We start from the raw sequence: 15,366 nt of genomic DNA, 5'->3' as shown, positions 1-15,366 counted from the left end.
ATACATGCACATGACACACACATGTGTGTGCGTGCACTCATATGTGCTCTCACATGTGCACGCTCGTGCATACATCAGTGTTCACATCAGCACACCCTTGCATGGACATATGCATGCACACTCAAGTGCACGTGTGTGCATGATTCATACAATTGAGTCCATGCACACTCGTGTGCACACAGTGATGCATACACCTAAGTACGCACACTCATACAAGTGTGCACTTTCAAATGCACAGCAAGCTGGTAAGAAAGGGAAGTCACTAGAGAACATCCAGATGTGGGAACCCAGGCTGGGCAGGCGGCTGATGTACCGCTGCCATCTGAGACCCGGGATAGCTTCGAGAGCCCATTATCCCTCATGAGCCAACCACAGTGACACGGGGCGAGAGCGTGGCAGGCAGTGAGGTCAAAGCTCTAAGACAGCCTGCCTCCAATGGCCCCGTCACAAACACCAGTGAGGGGAGCCCTTGCATGGGGGAACACTCTTAGACCCAGGTCTGCACCAAGGAGACCCACAGGAATACATTTGCACATGTCTGCCCACCTGGGACTTCCAGAATCCACCGAGCACATGAGACCCGTGGGTACGTGGCCGAGGAGAAGGCCAGTCTCGATAGAACCCACGTCAGCGCAGCTCTTCAAGACTTTCCAGCAAAATTCTTGCAAATGTGAGCTCACAGTCAAAACCACAAAAAACCCTGTGTGGCAAGAACCCCCCAGGAGTGCCAGGCAGAATCTCGCTTCTTCCTGAAATGCCCCAGAACTGCAGGGACGGAATTCCGTGTCACCACACAATATCCCGGATGGCAGGAAAACAGGAGCAGGTGGATAGCAGCGCAGTCTCGTGAAACAGACATGGGTCATGGAAGTGAGCCACACTGGGCTGGGGGGCCCAGGACACGAGGATACAGAAGGGAAAGGGGCAGAACTCCAGGCTTATCCCGGGCTCCTGAGATGCAACCCCTGCCCTAGATGACCAAGGTCTCTGCCCCTTGAGACACAAGACCCACGTGGTTGAAGTGGACTCTGGGACCCCCACGGAGCAGCACTGCCCCCCCAAACCCAGCAGAAGACCAGAACACCCAGAGACAGCTATGACCAACCCGAGAGGAAAGGGGGGAAATCCTGGCAGCCAGGCCACGAGGCAGGCACCCCCAGGGGAGGCCACCTTCCATGGACTTGACGGCTTTGAACACGAAGAGGGGCGAGCAGGTGCACAGCAGAAGACCCAGCGGCGGGGGCAGCCAGAGACAAGCCTGCCCGATGGCGCCGGGGCTCACGGGCCATCTCCAAGGCTCCAGACCTCACAGCAGAGCATCTGACCAGCATGGATAACCTCAGGGACAGCTGCTTGGGGTCCACGCATGCGTTTACCCACAAACACATGGAAGGCCAAATTGCAAAAAAAAAAAAAAAAGCAAGACGATAGAAAGATTTTTCCAGGAAAACACAAGCAGCCTGGCTTTGAACAGCATTTACACTTTGGAAAGCACACAGGGCCAGGCAGCCCTAGGCAGGGAGGTCCCCACAGGGGCGGGAGGCCCCTCTACCTTGTCGTCGTCCTCGCAGGTCATGACGTTGGAGAAGGGGATCTCCGCCTTGAACATCTTCCGACAGTGCATGAGCTGTACCAGCAGGTAACACACGGTCTTGAACTTCATCCTCTTGGCGGGCTTGATGTCAGAGAGGATCAGCCCTGGAAATATCTGTGCCGGCAGCCGGCACGCAGACACCGGTCAGCAGACCCGTGCTGCGCCCCATGTCCCCGGGCTGGGAGCAGGAACTTGATGGGGACAGGGAGGTCACAGGGACCGTGTGCTCAAGGACAAACAGAAGTGGACGGAACAAGCAAGCCGGGCCCACAGCACACGGCTCTCAGCTACACCCGGGGCCTCTGAAAACCAGAGCAAGGCCTCAGTCATCCCGTGGAGCTGTGGGAAGGTTTGGGTCCAGGCCACGGGGGGATCCTGGAGCCTGGACATCACTGGCTGGGCCAGCAGCCGGCTACGGACCACCACCCACTCTCTTCCAGGTTCCCTGACCCTCAGACCCACCCTCCATACCCACATGGGTGACTCCTGCTATCCTGGGGTCCAGCACCAACCCCTCACCCGGCCCTCCTCCACACCACCAACACCTGCCATACCCTCCTCCCCCTTCTTCCAGAGTGAGCTCACTGAGCCCAGCCTGTCCTGGCCTGGAGCCCCCCACAGCCACGGTCCCCAGGGCACAAGGGATAGCACAGCCCTCATCCACAGACACAGGACAGCAAAGCTTGAAGCTCTCCCTCCTGTCCCCCCTGCTCATGTCCTGAAGGAGTACTGAGGCCATCTGTGCCCTGAGCCCCTCCCCTGTACCCTGTATCCCCCAGTTGATCTCCGAGCCCCTCCCCCATGCCCTCCATCACTACCCTGAACGCTGGAAGGACTAGCCACCACCTCCCAATCATGTCCAGGTCGGTTTCCTTACACACAGAGACCTCGAGTGCCCCACATGATGGTCACAGGCCCCCCTGCGTGCCCAGCACCCCTCTGCTCAGTGCACCCCATCCCTGACCTGTTTTGCAGGAGCGGGGTAAAGATGAGGGAAGAGGGAGGATGCAGGACGGTTGAGAGCCTGAGCGGACCCCGGGCCCCGACTGGGGGTCCAGGAGCTTGCCCAAGCCCAGGCAAGTGGGTCCCGGAGCCCACCTTCCGCCGGTGTGACGGCACGATGAAGAAGGTCTCGATGTTGTGAGCCTTCAGGAAACTGTTCCTCTCGTGCCCGTGCCCGGGCTCCACCTCATAGTCCCCGTTCAAGCAAGCCAGGGTCGTCTTCGTGATGTGGACCTTCCTGCAAAACATCAGCACAGCCATGCCCGGGGCCTGCAGCGGCGGCAAACACGTCCCTCCCCACCGGCAGGACCCGGAGGGGCACTCCCCGGGTCACCGGGCGGCACGGGTCACCTGGGAAGAAGAGGGGGAGGGAGCCCAGCAAGGGGGGAGTTGTGTGTGGGGGGTGCTCAGAGCCTGTACTGGCCTGCAGAGGGGCCCAGCATCAGCAGAAGGGAGGCAGTGGGGGGAGGGGAAAGGATACCATGCTGCCCCTCCCCCACACGAGGTGGGACGACCCTCGTGCTCACCCCAGTGTGTTTCCGGGTGACAGAAGCAGAAACCCTCAGTGGGCATCTCCTGAGCACAGCCACAGTGGCCCCCGGGAACCCCACAGCTCTGGCTCCTCCCAGAGGAGGCCCAAAGCCACCGCCCACAGCGTGCAAAGCAGCTCCTGTGAGCCCAGAGTCCCCACACCACTGTGTCCCCTCCATTTCCTGCAGGGAAAACCAGGCACCGAAGCACAAGAGCCCCTGCCACCAGCCTCCGAGCTCTGGGACACAGTCACCCGCCAGCCTGGCCCTGAACTGCAAAGGGACACCCAGCACCGAGGAGATCTGCAAGGAGGTGCATGGGCATCTGCTCCTGCGTGCAGGGTCCTCCACCCGCAACAGGCATGGGAGGCGCGCCCAGCTGCCAAGTTGCAGAACTGTCAGCAGCCAGCGTTCCAGGCTCGGGGACGGAGCAGGGGTCTCGGGCGTAAGCACATGGTGGGAGTGGACGCCCCCGGGGGTTCCAGCCGAGGCGCAGCCTGGACAGCCCAGACAGTCAGCCCGGGAGCCCCTTCCCTGGACACAGACGGGGAGGAGAGGCCCAGCGTCCACTGCCTCTCAGTCCTGTGGGACTGGAGACCCAGCTATGCGTGTGACAGTCCCAGCTGGAAGGGGAAGGGGACGCAGGTCTGGAGCTGGGTGGGGGTGCTGCAGGTAACTCCCGCCGTGGCTCCGCCGGGACCCCTGGAGCAGGCAGAGTTTGCTCAGGACCCAGGTCCTCTGCTTGTGGCAGCCTGGCCCGTGCACCGGCACACGAGTTTGGGGAAGTCATGGCAGTTCGAGGCCACACGGCGGCGTGTGTGAGACCTTCTGTTGCGCCCCAGCCTGGCCGTGGTCCTTCCAGGCAGACTGCTCAGGGAATCAAGCCTCGAGGAAGAGCCCAGAAACCTAGCTGCAGGGGTCCCAGCGTGAAATCAGGAATGGGCAGTCACAAGGTGATGAATTCCATCCTTCCATCTGTCCGTCCGTCCATCCACCCCTCGGAGTCTGGCCACATTCTCTGGATGCCCAGTGGCAGGCGGTGGGTGTTTGCAGAATGGACGGGTGGAGGATGACGGATGGCGTGTGGGAGGGACAGGTCTGTGGGTGGCTGTGAGGGTCCACGAGTCAGGTGCCCAGAGACAGCCAGGCCCACAGAGGACAGTGGCACGATCTCTGAGCCCACCTTGAAAAGCGTCAGTGTCGGGACAGGTAATGCCTGTTTCAGCCACGTCCCCCATGGGCCATCCAGGAGGGAAGAGGAAGGCAGCATCCCAGGGACAGCCGGCCTCTGGGGCAGGCAGAGGGCAGGCAGTGGGGGATGGAAGGGGCAGAGCCAGGGGCGTCCCTGCAGGCACACATGTAACAGACGCACCACACAGGCCACCACAGGGGCGAGCGCCACTGACGCTCAGCGTTGAGCATCCCGGAGCCCTTCTCCTGCGGCTCCATTCCACTCCCAGCCACCCGGGAGCACCTGGCCTTGGCGCTGGGGACTGTCTGAAGGAAGACGAGGACAGAGGAGCATGGCACGGACATGTGGAAACACACCAGCCTTCCCCGGGGAGCGACAGCACAGGGTGGTCCGACCACCGGGCCTCCTCTCCACCGCCGGCTTCCTGTGGAGCCCAGGGATCCCGGGGGCCCCGTGCAGGCCCCTCCGGCCCAGAGTGCACCACCTCGCCCCGACTCACCCGGGCAGGCCGGCGGCCTCCATGACATTGGCCAGGGTCACGTCATTGGACCACACGTCATACTGCCACTTGCGCAGGCCGAGGACCCCACAGAGGACCCGGCCGGTGTGCAGCCCCACACGCATGTTCAGATCCACCTCTGTGGCCTCGGCCACCGACCTGCAACAGACACGTCGTGGGTGTGGGGCTGGGCCCTCGTCCGCACCCATGAGCTCGCCATGCAGGGGAGCCTAGAGAGGTGGGAGCACGGGACCACGATCCCCGAGCATGGCCCCAGGTGGGCAGGGCTGCTCCAGGCAGGGACCCTCAGCTCCCCGGCCCCCGGGCTTTTCATGGTGTGTCCATGCCATCCCTTGTCCCTCCGCACCCAGAGCAGCCCCCATGGGACACGAGCTGGGACCTCCAACCTGCTCTGTATCCCCTGACCCGGTCAGGGGCTCGTGCCTGCTCGCTGGCCAGAGGCCACTGTGACGACCGCCAGCAGCATCCTGAGAACGGCCAGGGTCTAACCCCAAGCTCCAGACCTGACCCTTGAGTAGACTTTATGGGATGAGAAGTGGATGTTGAAATCAGGCAGCAGGCCCAGGTGAGGAGGTCACCCCCCCAGCTGGGGAACACAGGCCAGTGTGAGTCCCTGCGGCATCCGGGGGCACTGCCCGCCATAGGCAGCTCTGTGCGAGCGGTCATGTGGGGGTGTCCAAGGGGTACCATGCATGCCTTCCCCAGCTCTAGGACTCGCCGCCACGGTCAGAGGCACACAGTGTCCAAGTCAGAACAAAGGCGACATGTGGCGGCAGTGCCAGGGCCCTCCGACGCTGTCTTCCTGTGTTTTCCACTCTCCCCCAGCGAGCAGAAGGTACGTTATTACGGAGACACTAAAACATGCCGTCGAGGAAGCAGCGGGCTCTCGGGGGGCTCCAAGGGACAGGAGTGCAATGAGGCCTTGTGGGAGGGAGCGCTGAGCCGTGGGACGGCAGCCTGTCCACAGGGGGACCCTTGGCAGGTGTGTCCAACGGGCCTCCCCTCTCCATGGCAAAGCCCAACCAGAAAGGGCCAGGAGGCTGAGCCGCGGTCTGGGACACGGAGGGCCCCGCAGTTAGGAGGTTTGTCACGAGGGGGAAGAGAGACCAGGAAACCGGACACACAGGGATGGCCCGCTGGACAACCTGCCCTCTGTCCCCTCCCAGCATAAGATGCCCTGCGGCCCCGCCACGTGCAGAAGCCCAACCCCACCCCACCCAGGACAGCAGGAAGCCCAGGAGCTCAATGACAAATCTCCCTCCTATTCCAAGACCTGGCACTGATGTGGGTTCGCCTGCCTTGTTCCGAATACGATGAGGCCCAGCTGAGATGCGGCCTCCAGGAAGCCCTCCCAGATCCTCACCCCCATCCCTGAGGCCCCATCACTGGTGAGGGTTCAACAGGGTCCATCAGAGACTGCTCCCGGCCACACCCTGGCCACCAGGCAGGCTGGCAGCCCAAATGACCAGAGACTCGGGTCCCTTAAAACATCTTAATTAGAAACTCTAAAAGAAGACAAGGGGCTTCAATAATGAAATAAAGACCATGGGGTCTTCTGTCTGGAACACATGGACAGGACATGGACATGGGGCCTGGCAAGGAGGCCATCCAGAGGCTTTGGCTCTCAGAACCTCAAATGGGCAAAGGCGGCCACTCCGCATGGGGAGCACACGTGAGCGGGGCAGCCCTGACTTCTGGGACATCCCATCGGCCCAGCCAACTCCTGCCCTCTCCCGGTCTCCATTTCCCTGTGTGCAATCCAGGCCGGCTGAACGAGCACGGATGGGCTCCGAGAGCCGCCCAGCTACCTGGATGAAGGCCACAGCCCATAAGCCGCTAACCCGCTCCGGCAGACCCAGGTGCAGAAACACTGGGAGAGGGTCCACGAGGAGCCTGGACCGCAGGGACCGGAGTGCTCCCTGTCGGGTCCAGGGTGCCCGGTGCACATCTAGAAGTCCGCGAGTCGGGGATTTACAGCAAAGTTTACTCGGAGGCCTGACACCTACCAAACTTGGTGCATATGAAATGCATTTTCTCTCAGTTTTAACTTTTCTCAGTCATGGGTCAACCTCTAGTGAGAGGTGCACAAACAAACAAGATAGGGTTAAAATTTTGGAATTTTTTTTTTTTGAAATTTGCAAAGGAACACAAGGAAACGTGAGCAAGAAAACAGGAAATGGTGTTGCTGCTCGTTTTACAGCATTTCCACCAAGGCAACCAGGAAGGGCCGAAGGGCACGGGGACCCAATCCTGCCGCCCGCACACCCTCACCTCTTCCAGAAGGTTCTGCCTCACGTCTGGATCCTGGTGCCAGAAGGCACACAGTTACCCAGACACTCATGTCGCAGTAAACCGTGTGCTGGGAACGGTCTCATCGAGACACGTGTGCCGCGAACAGAGGAGACGGGAGAGTGGCCTCCAGAGCCACGGAGATGGCCTCCCACCCTGGGCCACCCCTGCTCCGGCCGGCTGCGTCAGGGTCTGCCAGCAGCCACGGCGGCCACACCAGCTCAAGGGTGGGTCCTGGAGGGCAGAGCCCATGCCATCTACTTTCCCTGATCCAGCACCGCAAACCAAGACGCCTGGCCTCGCCCTGCACGCCGGCCTGGTGTGCAAGTCTGACACTTTGCAGCCGGAGGGGCCGTGCGGAGGAGCTGCCCACACGCTTCCCTGGGGAGTGCGGGCATCAGAGCGCCGGAGGCCGGGCGCCCACTGGGAGAGCCCTAGCCCCGTGGCTGCTCCCGCTGCCTGGGTGGGAGCCCTGGGCCTTCACCTCCACACCAGTGCCTGGTGTGGTCCTCATCACAGAAACTGAAACCTTCCCAACACCTGCTGGACGGGGAACACGGGCTCGACCCCTCTCCAGCCCCGGGTGTGGTCAGCACCCAGTCAGGGGGTGGGGCCTGAACGCACCTGCCCTCCAGGAGATCCCTCCCCTCCCTGTTACCATCCTCGGCGCCGCCCCGTCCAGCGGCAGGAGACGCCTGCCCCTCGCAACCCGTCCTGAGCGCACACGTGGGAGGACTGTCATGTTTGCACAGTGAGCAACACTACTGGATGTGCAGCTGCTGAGTGTCGCCCCAGGCCGGAACGAGCAGCATCCCCTGATCCTGAGCTCCCCAGAACCGCACACGGGGTCTGCATGAACTGGCCCCAATCATCCCCCTGCTCTGGAGCCCCCGTCCACCCAGAGGACCCCCCAGCTGCAGACCACTGGCGTCCCCGGGCTGTCTTCCACCCCAGCCCCAGCGCTGGGCATCTCTCTCCACCACAGATCGGCCACCACTGGCACGGGGACCCCCTCCTGGACGCTCGTGGATGCCCCCACACCTGCCCTGCAGGGCCCGTCTGTGAGGTCAGCCCCGCCAAGCCTCCTGGTTTGCATTTCTGTCTCTGTTCTTCCGTGTTTCCCGTACAACCATGTGATCACCACTTCCTGGCTCCAAGTGTGGACGCTTACACCGACCGGTCCCCATTAACCTCATCTCCCTGGACCGCACCCACTGCTCCATGCTGGCTCAGATGGGTGGTCCGTCCGCCAGCTCAGCCCCCTGGCCCCATGCCTTCCCTGGACCGATAGAGGGTCCCTAACTCTTCATCCCATTCTGACGGGACGGGGCTGGCTTGGAAGGTCCAGCCGGCCCGTGGTACTCCCAGGAGGCAACCCTGCTCCCTCAGAGCCCCCTCGGCAGAGAGCCCCCGCACACCCCTGCGCCCGAAGACAAGCACGTGCAGCTCCGTTCAGTGGGACTTGGCTGGACTGGAGCCCAGACCTCCCCGCTGACTCCCTGGGTGTCCTGTCTGGCTAAGCGCTGAAGCTGGTACCTTCCTGCACCCCTGATGCATCCCGGACCACGCCCCGGCTGGCCACGGACGAGGACATGTCTCAGCAAACCGCAGACGGGAGGTCTCGCGGCACCCAGCTCAGGCGGGAGCTCCCCCACCCCGCCTCACTGTGCAGCCTGGCTCTCTGCGGCCAGGGGGACCACCGGCCCCTCGGGACGGACCGGCTGGCACAGCCCGCGAGGCCGTGGGGGTGCGAGGGGGCCGGGGCCGCGCTCACTCACGTGATGGTGTCGATCATGTCCAGCCCCATCTCCACGCAGCAGTGGGCGTGGTCGGTCTTGGGCTGGGTGAGGCCCGACACGCAGTAGTAACAGTCCCCGAGGATCTTGATGCGGCGGCAGTGGTTCTCCTGGGCCGAGAGCACAGAGCGCACATGAGTGACGCACCTGGGTCCGGGGCACGCCGGCACGCGGGCCTGTCCCCACACCAGCGTCCACCCCGCCCGTCTCTCACCCACCTGCCCAAATCCGCACCCCGTTCAAGGTTGGGAAGCTGCCCCAAGTCAGAGCCAGCTGATTTCCTGGGGACATTCTCTGCCCCAGGTGCCCGGCACAGCGTCCCTCCCGGCCTCCTGCTCCGACGGCCTCGTGATGGGTCCTGTGCATCACGTCAGACCCCTCACACACACACACGCCAGCCGCCGTCGGGCAGGTGCACACCTCCGAGTGTCCCTGAGGGGGAGGTCCAAGGGACATGTGGGCAGCTGTCACCAAAGAATCAGCTGCCAGGGCCCTGAGCCCCAAAGAGACCGCCAGGGTCTGCACCCTGACCTCGCCACCCATAGGGACACCCAGAACGTCCCCCACGGCATTTATCCAACACCGAGGGCTTGCACCCCCCTCAGTCCCGCTGGGGAGGGGCTTTCCGGCGCCTGCCGTGGGCCAGCCCATCCGTCTCGGCCGTGATTATGGCTGTGACTGTGGTTTCAGCGCCCCCGGAAAGCTCCCGTTCACATCCCCAAAATAATGGACGGCCTCACAAAACTCCTTCCCGTGAGCGGGTCCTGTCCGCGGACGTCCACCACGACATACAGCGGAGACGCTCTACAAAACACACTAACGCACGGAAAGGCGACAGCAAATCCCTGCCCGTTCACACAGCAAATTTCATGGGAACACAGGACGTTTCCCAGAACGAACACACGCATTGAGAAGCGAGGCTTCTCTCCACGTTGCGGGCGTCCTGTGGGCCCTGGGCCCGTGGGCGTCTGCGAGGGGCCGGCCTCACCAGCACATCCCGGGTAGGAGAACCTCACAGGTCCCGAGATGTCCTGCATGCCCAGAGCCCCATGGCTCTCGCTCTGAAAGTATGTCCCGGCGTCCCACAGGAAGACCATGCTGGGGGCGACCTGTCCCATGGACGACATCGGGGAGCCCAGAGGCAGATGGCCAGTGGCAGACGTCCCCACTGCAGAGCCAAGGCCTGGGCCCTGGGAGTCAGCCCCCAGGCCTCTCTGGCCATGCTCCCTAGACCTCCAGGCCAGCGGGCAACACTGAAGCTGGACAATGGAACCCACTGTCCCCACCGTCCCTGTCCCCAACCGTCAGAGCAGGCCAGCGACAGGGAGCTCCTCTCCCACCCTCCCTGGCCCCAAGCCCAGGGCCCAGGCATGACACCAGGAGCCGCTGCCAAGCCTCAGCCCATTCCTGGCTGTCGGGACGTCCTCCTAGTGATCAGTCTGGGGTTCTAGGCCCCCCCCAAAGAGCCCACAGAGGGGACGGCACTTTTCTTGCTGACGATTTCGGGAGGGGCACCCATCCCCGGGCCTGGTACCTCAAGAGTGACATGTGCCCATTAGCCCCTGCATGGGGCATCCCTGCGGGGCCCCCTCGCAGCCTCCTGCCCTTCTCTGCGTGTCTTGTGTCTGGACGGGCAGGTGCGTGTGAGCTGCGTGAAGGTGGGGAGGTGCCCGCAGGGAGCCCCGAGTGTGACCGTTACTGCTCTGCGTGGCCGATCCCCACATGAGGGCAGGGGGCAAAGCCACTTAGCAGGAAGCGTCCAGGGGCCGTGGCCTCCTGATTACAGTCTGTCAGCGGCAGACGTGACCCTGGTGACCATCCCCCAGCACAAAGCCTCGCCCCTCCTCGCCAGCTGCTGCAGGGCCGAGCCAGGACACAGCCTCCAGCAGACAGGGGCAGTAAGTGGCTAACGCTTCGTCTTGTCCTTCTGTTGTCCGATGTCCCGGCTGTCGTTGTCCAGCTTGAGAGACCAAAGAGGTGTTTTCATTGACCTTGGAGTGTTTTGATTTAAAATCTTCCCCATGGCTGCTGGAGCTAAGCCCAAACCTTTACGGCGACAGGACAGCTGTTCCCAAGACCTCTGTCCTCCGCATACAGACTGTCCCTCCCCCCAGGCCAGGGGACAGAGTGGCCGGCGGAACCGAGATGGCTGTAGGGGGATCCAGGTGGGAAGGCCTCACGCTGAGCCCGCCAGGTGGGGACTGCAGGCTCATGGACGAGCTCTGACCGGCCAGCTCTGCCATGCGGCAGCTGGGGGGCCTCAGAGGGCAGGGATCCATGACGTAAGCAGTGACGATGGCTGGGAGGGGGCACACATCACCATTCGCTTCCACTTCCGTTCCACTTACGGCATCTGCTCTGTTCGTCTGCACGGGCCCCTGGATGAGCTGGGGGCCTGCTGTCCCAGATCCTCTGCCTGCCAGGAGGGACCGTCCAGGAGCGGACATCTGTCCTGCTGTGGGACCGTCTCACAACCCCAGACAGGCCCGTCATGGGCACCTCCCGGCAGCAGACTGTCACTCGTGCGCACCTGCTCCTAGTGCCTGGGGCGGAGAGAGCGCCCGAGCGACAGCCCCACGTGCAGCACAATGTCTGACCACGCGGGCAGGGCGGTCCTCCCTCGCACCCCTGGTCTCGGGTCTGCACTGAGGAACCGAGCCGTGCAAACAGTTTACACGCTTTTAAAAATGAGGAGCATCTGGGTGGCTCAATCATTTGAGTGTCTGAATCCTGATTTCAGCTCTGGTCATGATCTCAGGGCCGTGAGTTCAAGCCCCACACTGGGCTCTGTGCTTCATGGGGAGTCTGCTGGGAGCTCTCTCTCCCTCTGCGTCTCTCTCAAATACCTAAATAAATCTCCTTGTAAAAAAAATTAAGTTGCAAACAGCGATGCCCAGAACCAAAATGAAACAAGCCTAAGGTGACCGCGTCCGAATGTGGCCACACAGATCATTATTCCAGGGGACATGACTGCGTGTCCAGTGGGATGTCGGCCAAGGACAAAACAAAGAAACAGCTGGCAGAGACCTAAACCACACGTGGCGGTCTTGTGGGTGTTGGCGCTGACGACCTTCTTCTGACCCAACGGTATACAAACCCACGAAAACAAGCCAATGACCTCACTGTTGCAGGCTTCCAGCCTCAAGGGAGCAGAGACACGGGATTGAAAATCAAAGGAGTGAAGTTATTTGTTGAGTTGAAAACATCCACACAAACTCAGAATTTGGTGTTATTTTTCAAAAAAATATGCCCATCCCCATGCCCTGAGATGCCGAGTACCAGCGGGCCACCTATCTGCTCTGGAAGGAAGCCGGGCTCCCAGAGAAGCCACGTCTGTGTGGCACTGTCCCTGGACATGGGTGGGGGACAGTCCTGTCCAAGGGAGACCGGAGGCGCTAGGACAGGCACCCATGGGTGGGAGGCGTGAGCATGAGCAGTGGGAATGGACGGAAGGTGTCCACACACACCCAGTCCACAGATCCCAGTAACACCGGGAACGGAGGACCAGGAGGAAGAACCTCCCCGCTCGCCCCTGGCGGGTTCTAGGGCACAGATCCCTCATCTGGAAAACGGACCCGTGCGGCAAGCCAAGCATGTATGGTTTTGGAGGATCACTCATCAGCGGACGTGTGAACATTCTTCTATTTAGAGAATCACAAGCTAGTAAGAGCGGGAAAAATGACAGGAAACACGCACCCCAGTGAAATGCCAAGCGGCCCACCTTAAGGGCACCTGCCCCAGCACCCGGGTGTGACGTGATGGGAAGCAGGTGGCGGGGGGTCACACACGTGGAAGCCACAGGAACCACGAGCCACGCTGCACCTGGCCAGGAGCTGGTGATGGGCATGCCAGGGGGAATGGGAGACCGCTGGAGCTCCTAGATGGTTCCCCAACACACAGGAAAAACCCGGGGAGCTGAGCCCCAGCGCTGGTGGCCTGCGGGCTCAGGGGAGGTGACAGGAGGGGGCCGCCCCCAAGGGTCCGATGTGCGTGTTCCCATTTTCTGCTGTGTCCTGATGGGCATCGAGGGACCTTGCTGACTTAGGTCCTGCTTGTTCCAACTCCACCAACCCCAGGGGTCCAGAGTCCACAGTCCCACGTCCTCTCTGCACCCCCACACCCAGCCACAAACCCGCCGGCCATCCCCCAGGCCAGATTGCCAGGACAGGGTACACCCAAAGCCCAGCGTCCGCGTCCCCTCACCTGCCTCACCTCTCCCTCCATGGAAACCCCGAGCGAGCCCCGGCCATGCTCCCCCGGCCCTTCAGCCTCCCGCACACCCTGCTGTGCCCGTCCTCTGGGACTGAGGGGCTGTGACATGTGGCACCGGCTCTGGGCGGGCCGTCAGTGCCCTCCACAAATTATACCCAGACACGTACCCGCCTGGAACAAGGTTGCTGAGGGGAGGACACCTGACGTGACAAGCAGGTGACGGGGCCCAGAGGGAATCAGTCCACTGGGCGGGGGACAAGGCATCGCTGTGGCCAGTCGTGCTCAAGAGAAGGGCGGGGGCCAAGGCTGTGGGCACAAGGTGTGGTGATGTCCAGGACCGGGAGGAGAGGCGTGACCAAGCAACACAGGACAGACGTCGGCCAGTGTCAACGGGGGGGGGAATGGGTGTCCAGCGGAGGCTGCCATGCTCCCTGCCTCCACGCACGAGAGAAATTTCCATACACGAGTTCTGGAGCCCTTGAGGGCAGGGCCGGGTCTGACCCGTGCAGGCTGCTCCCGTCATCTAGGCTGGACTATCCACAGTAGGCACACCGCAGTGAGCCCTGCCTCCGTGTCACACAGGGGCCCCCGCGTTCCTCCCTGCACGGCAGGCACGGCCACCCGCCCAGGCCACCATGCCTCTCCCTGCATCTTCCCTGACCACGTGCCCAGGAGCCACGCATGAGCCGGGCTCCCCACACCTTCCCAGGAGGAGCCACGCCACAGCTCTGAGCCACCGTGGACGTGGAGTGGACGTTCCCCCCCCCCCCCGGGGACCCCGTGTGAAGGCACGACCCTGAGCTACATCTCTGCCCCCAGAAGCAGACAGAGCAGGAAGGACCAGCCGAGTGACCCTGGGGAGAAGGTCCCCAAGCCCCCCGCCAACACCCATGGTCCAGGCAGAGACGGTCACACTCCAGGGACCACGGAATCTTCTCCCAGAAAGGACACACCAGCGCCGTTCGAGCCGTCTGCTTGGGACTCCACTTTCAAGGGCCCCCAAGGGATATGCTCTCACACGGTCCTGGGTGGTCCCTGGGCCACCACAACCCCGCGTGCCCCATGGGCATGCAGCCAGCCCTCCAGCAGCAAAGACAGTGTCTGCCCAAGGAAACAGCGCCCGAGGCATGACGCCCTGATTCTCGCTGCCACTCCCGCCTCCCAGGGACCTCACAGGAGCACCGGGGCGGCCGCCAGTAGGCAGGGTGAGGGCGAGTTTCTACAGGTGGCCTCCCAGAAACGACAGGCTCCTCGGAAATCCAGACACCTACTGGTTTTTCAGGAAACGATGTTGATTTCCTGCTCATTAAGAAATAAAGAAAGTCTCATCCCAAGCAATGCAGGAAGCTCCAAAAAGTAAAACTCGGGGCACACGACTCTGCGGGAACCACAGTCCTTCTGGGACCATCCCTCCAGCCTCCCCTGACGGCCCACACCGATGAGTGCACCCATGTTCTGGAAGCGGGGGTCGCGCCCCTCGGGCCATCCCACACACACGCCGACCGCTTCACGTCCGCCCTGGGGTCAGCCCAAGCAGAGCATGGACGACACGCGTGCTGCATCCTCCTCCCAACTGGTCCCGGTCCTGACCGCGCTTGGCCCCGCTCCAGCCTCCTCCTGCGCTGGATGTGCCAGCCAGAGCCCCTCGCTCCCCCGTCGGTTCACTGCATGCAAGCCCGATGGCGCGTGCAAGCCCAATGGCGCGTGCACAGCACGTCTGCGGAAAGAGGCCACCCAGCCATGACCCCCAGCCTACGGGCGGGCACACTCCAGCCACGTGGCACCAACAGCTCGGAGCGGCTCCCAGGACGAGGACAGCGGGGCAGGGAGGGACGGCGGGCCATCGGGCCATCGGGCCTCTCACGTTTCTTGGGCCAGGAAGCCAAGGCACGAGACGCGAGGGTCCCAGTGAGTCCTTGCAGCTGCCCTGAGGGTCCCAGCCTCTGGCTCAAGCCCAAGGGAAGCCGGAGAAGGAGGAAGGACGGGCACAGGAAGGATGGACATGAACACACACCCTGGCGAGCTCCGCCCTCGGACTGGTTTCCATGGGAACACTCGGAGAAACCAAGATAACTAACGCCCTCACGGAGGCAGGTCACAACAGTCAAGGGCAAGGCCCATCAGGAAAACCCAAGAGCTTCCTCCCAAGATGACGGAACCATAAACCAACCGAGGTGGGACCCCAAACCCCAGGAAGGAAACCATGCGGAGGCACGTCCAAATCAAATCGC

General features: G+C 62.5%; 1 protein-coding gene across 1 annotated transcript in view; it reads right to left on the bottom strand.

Annotated features, from left to right (window-relative positions):
• ADCY1 (adenylate cyclase 1) overlaps positions 1-15,366 on the bottom strand; it is an 89,033-nt gene that overhangs the window by 33,972 nt on the left and 39,695 nt on the right. Inside the window, exons 5-8 of the mRNA XM_046020936.1 lie at positions 8,906-9,033; positions 4,818-4,976; positions 2,693-2,834; positions 1,553-1,708 (exon numbers count right to left, since the gene is read on the bottom strand). Coding sequence (XP_045876892.1) covers positions 1,553-1,708; positions 2,693-2,834; positions 4,818-4,976; positions 8,906-9,033 — 585 coding nt within the window. The remainder of the gene's footprint in view (positions 1-1,552; positions 1,709-2,692; positions 2,835-4,817; positions 4,977-8,905; positions 9,034-15,366) is intronic.

Source organism: Meles meles, chromosome 10 (genome assembly GCF_922984935.1).
Source record: "Meles meles chromosome 10, mMelMel3.1 paternal haplotype, whole genome shotgun sequence".
NCBI lineage: Eukaryota > Metazoa > Chordata > Mammalia > Carnivora > Mustelidae > Meles > Meles meles.
This window is presented reverse-complemented; position numbering and strand designations above follow the sequence as displayed.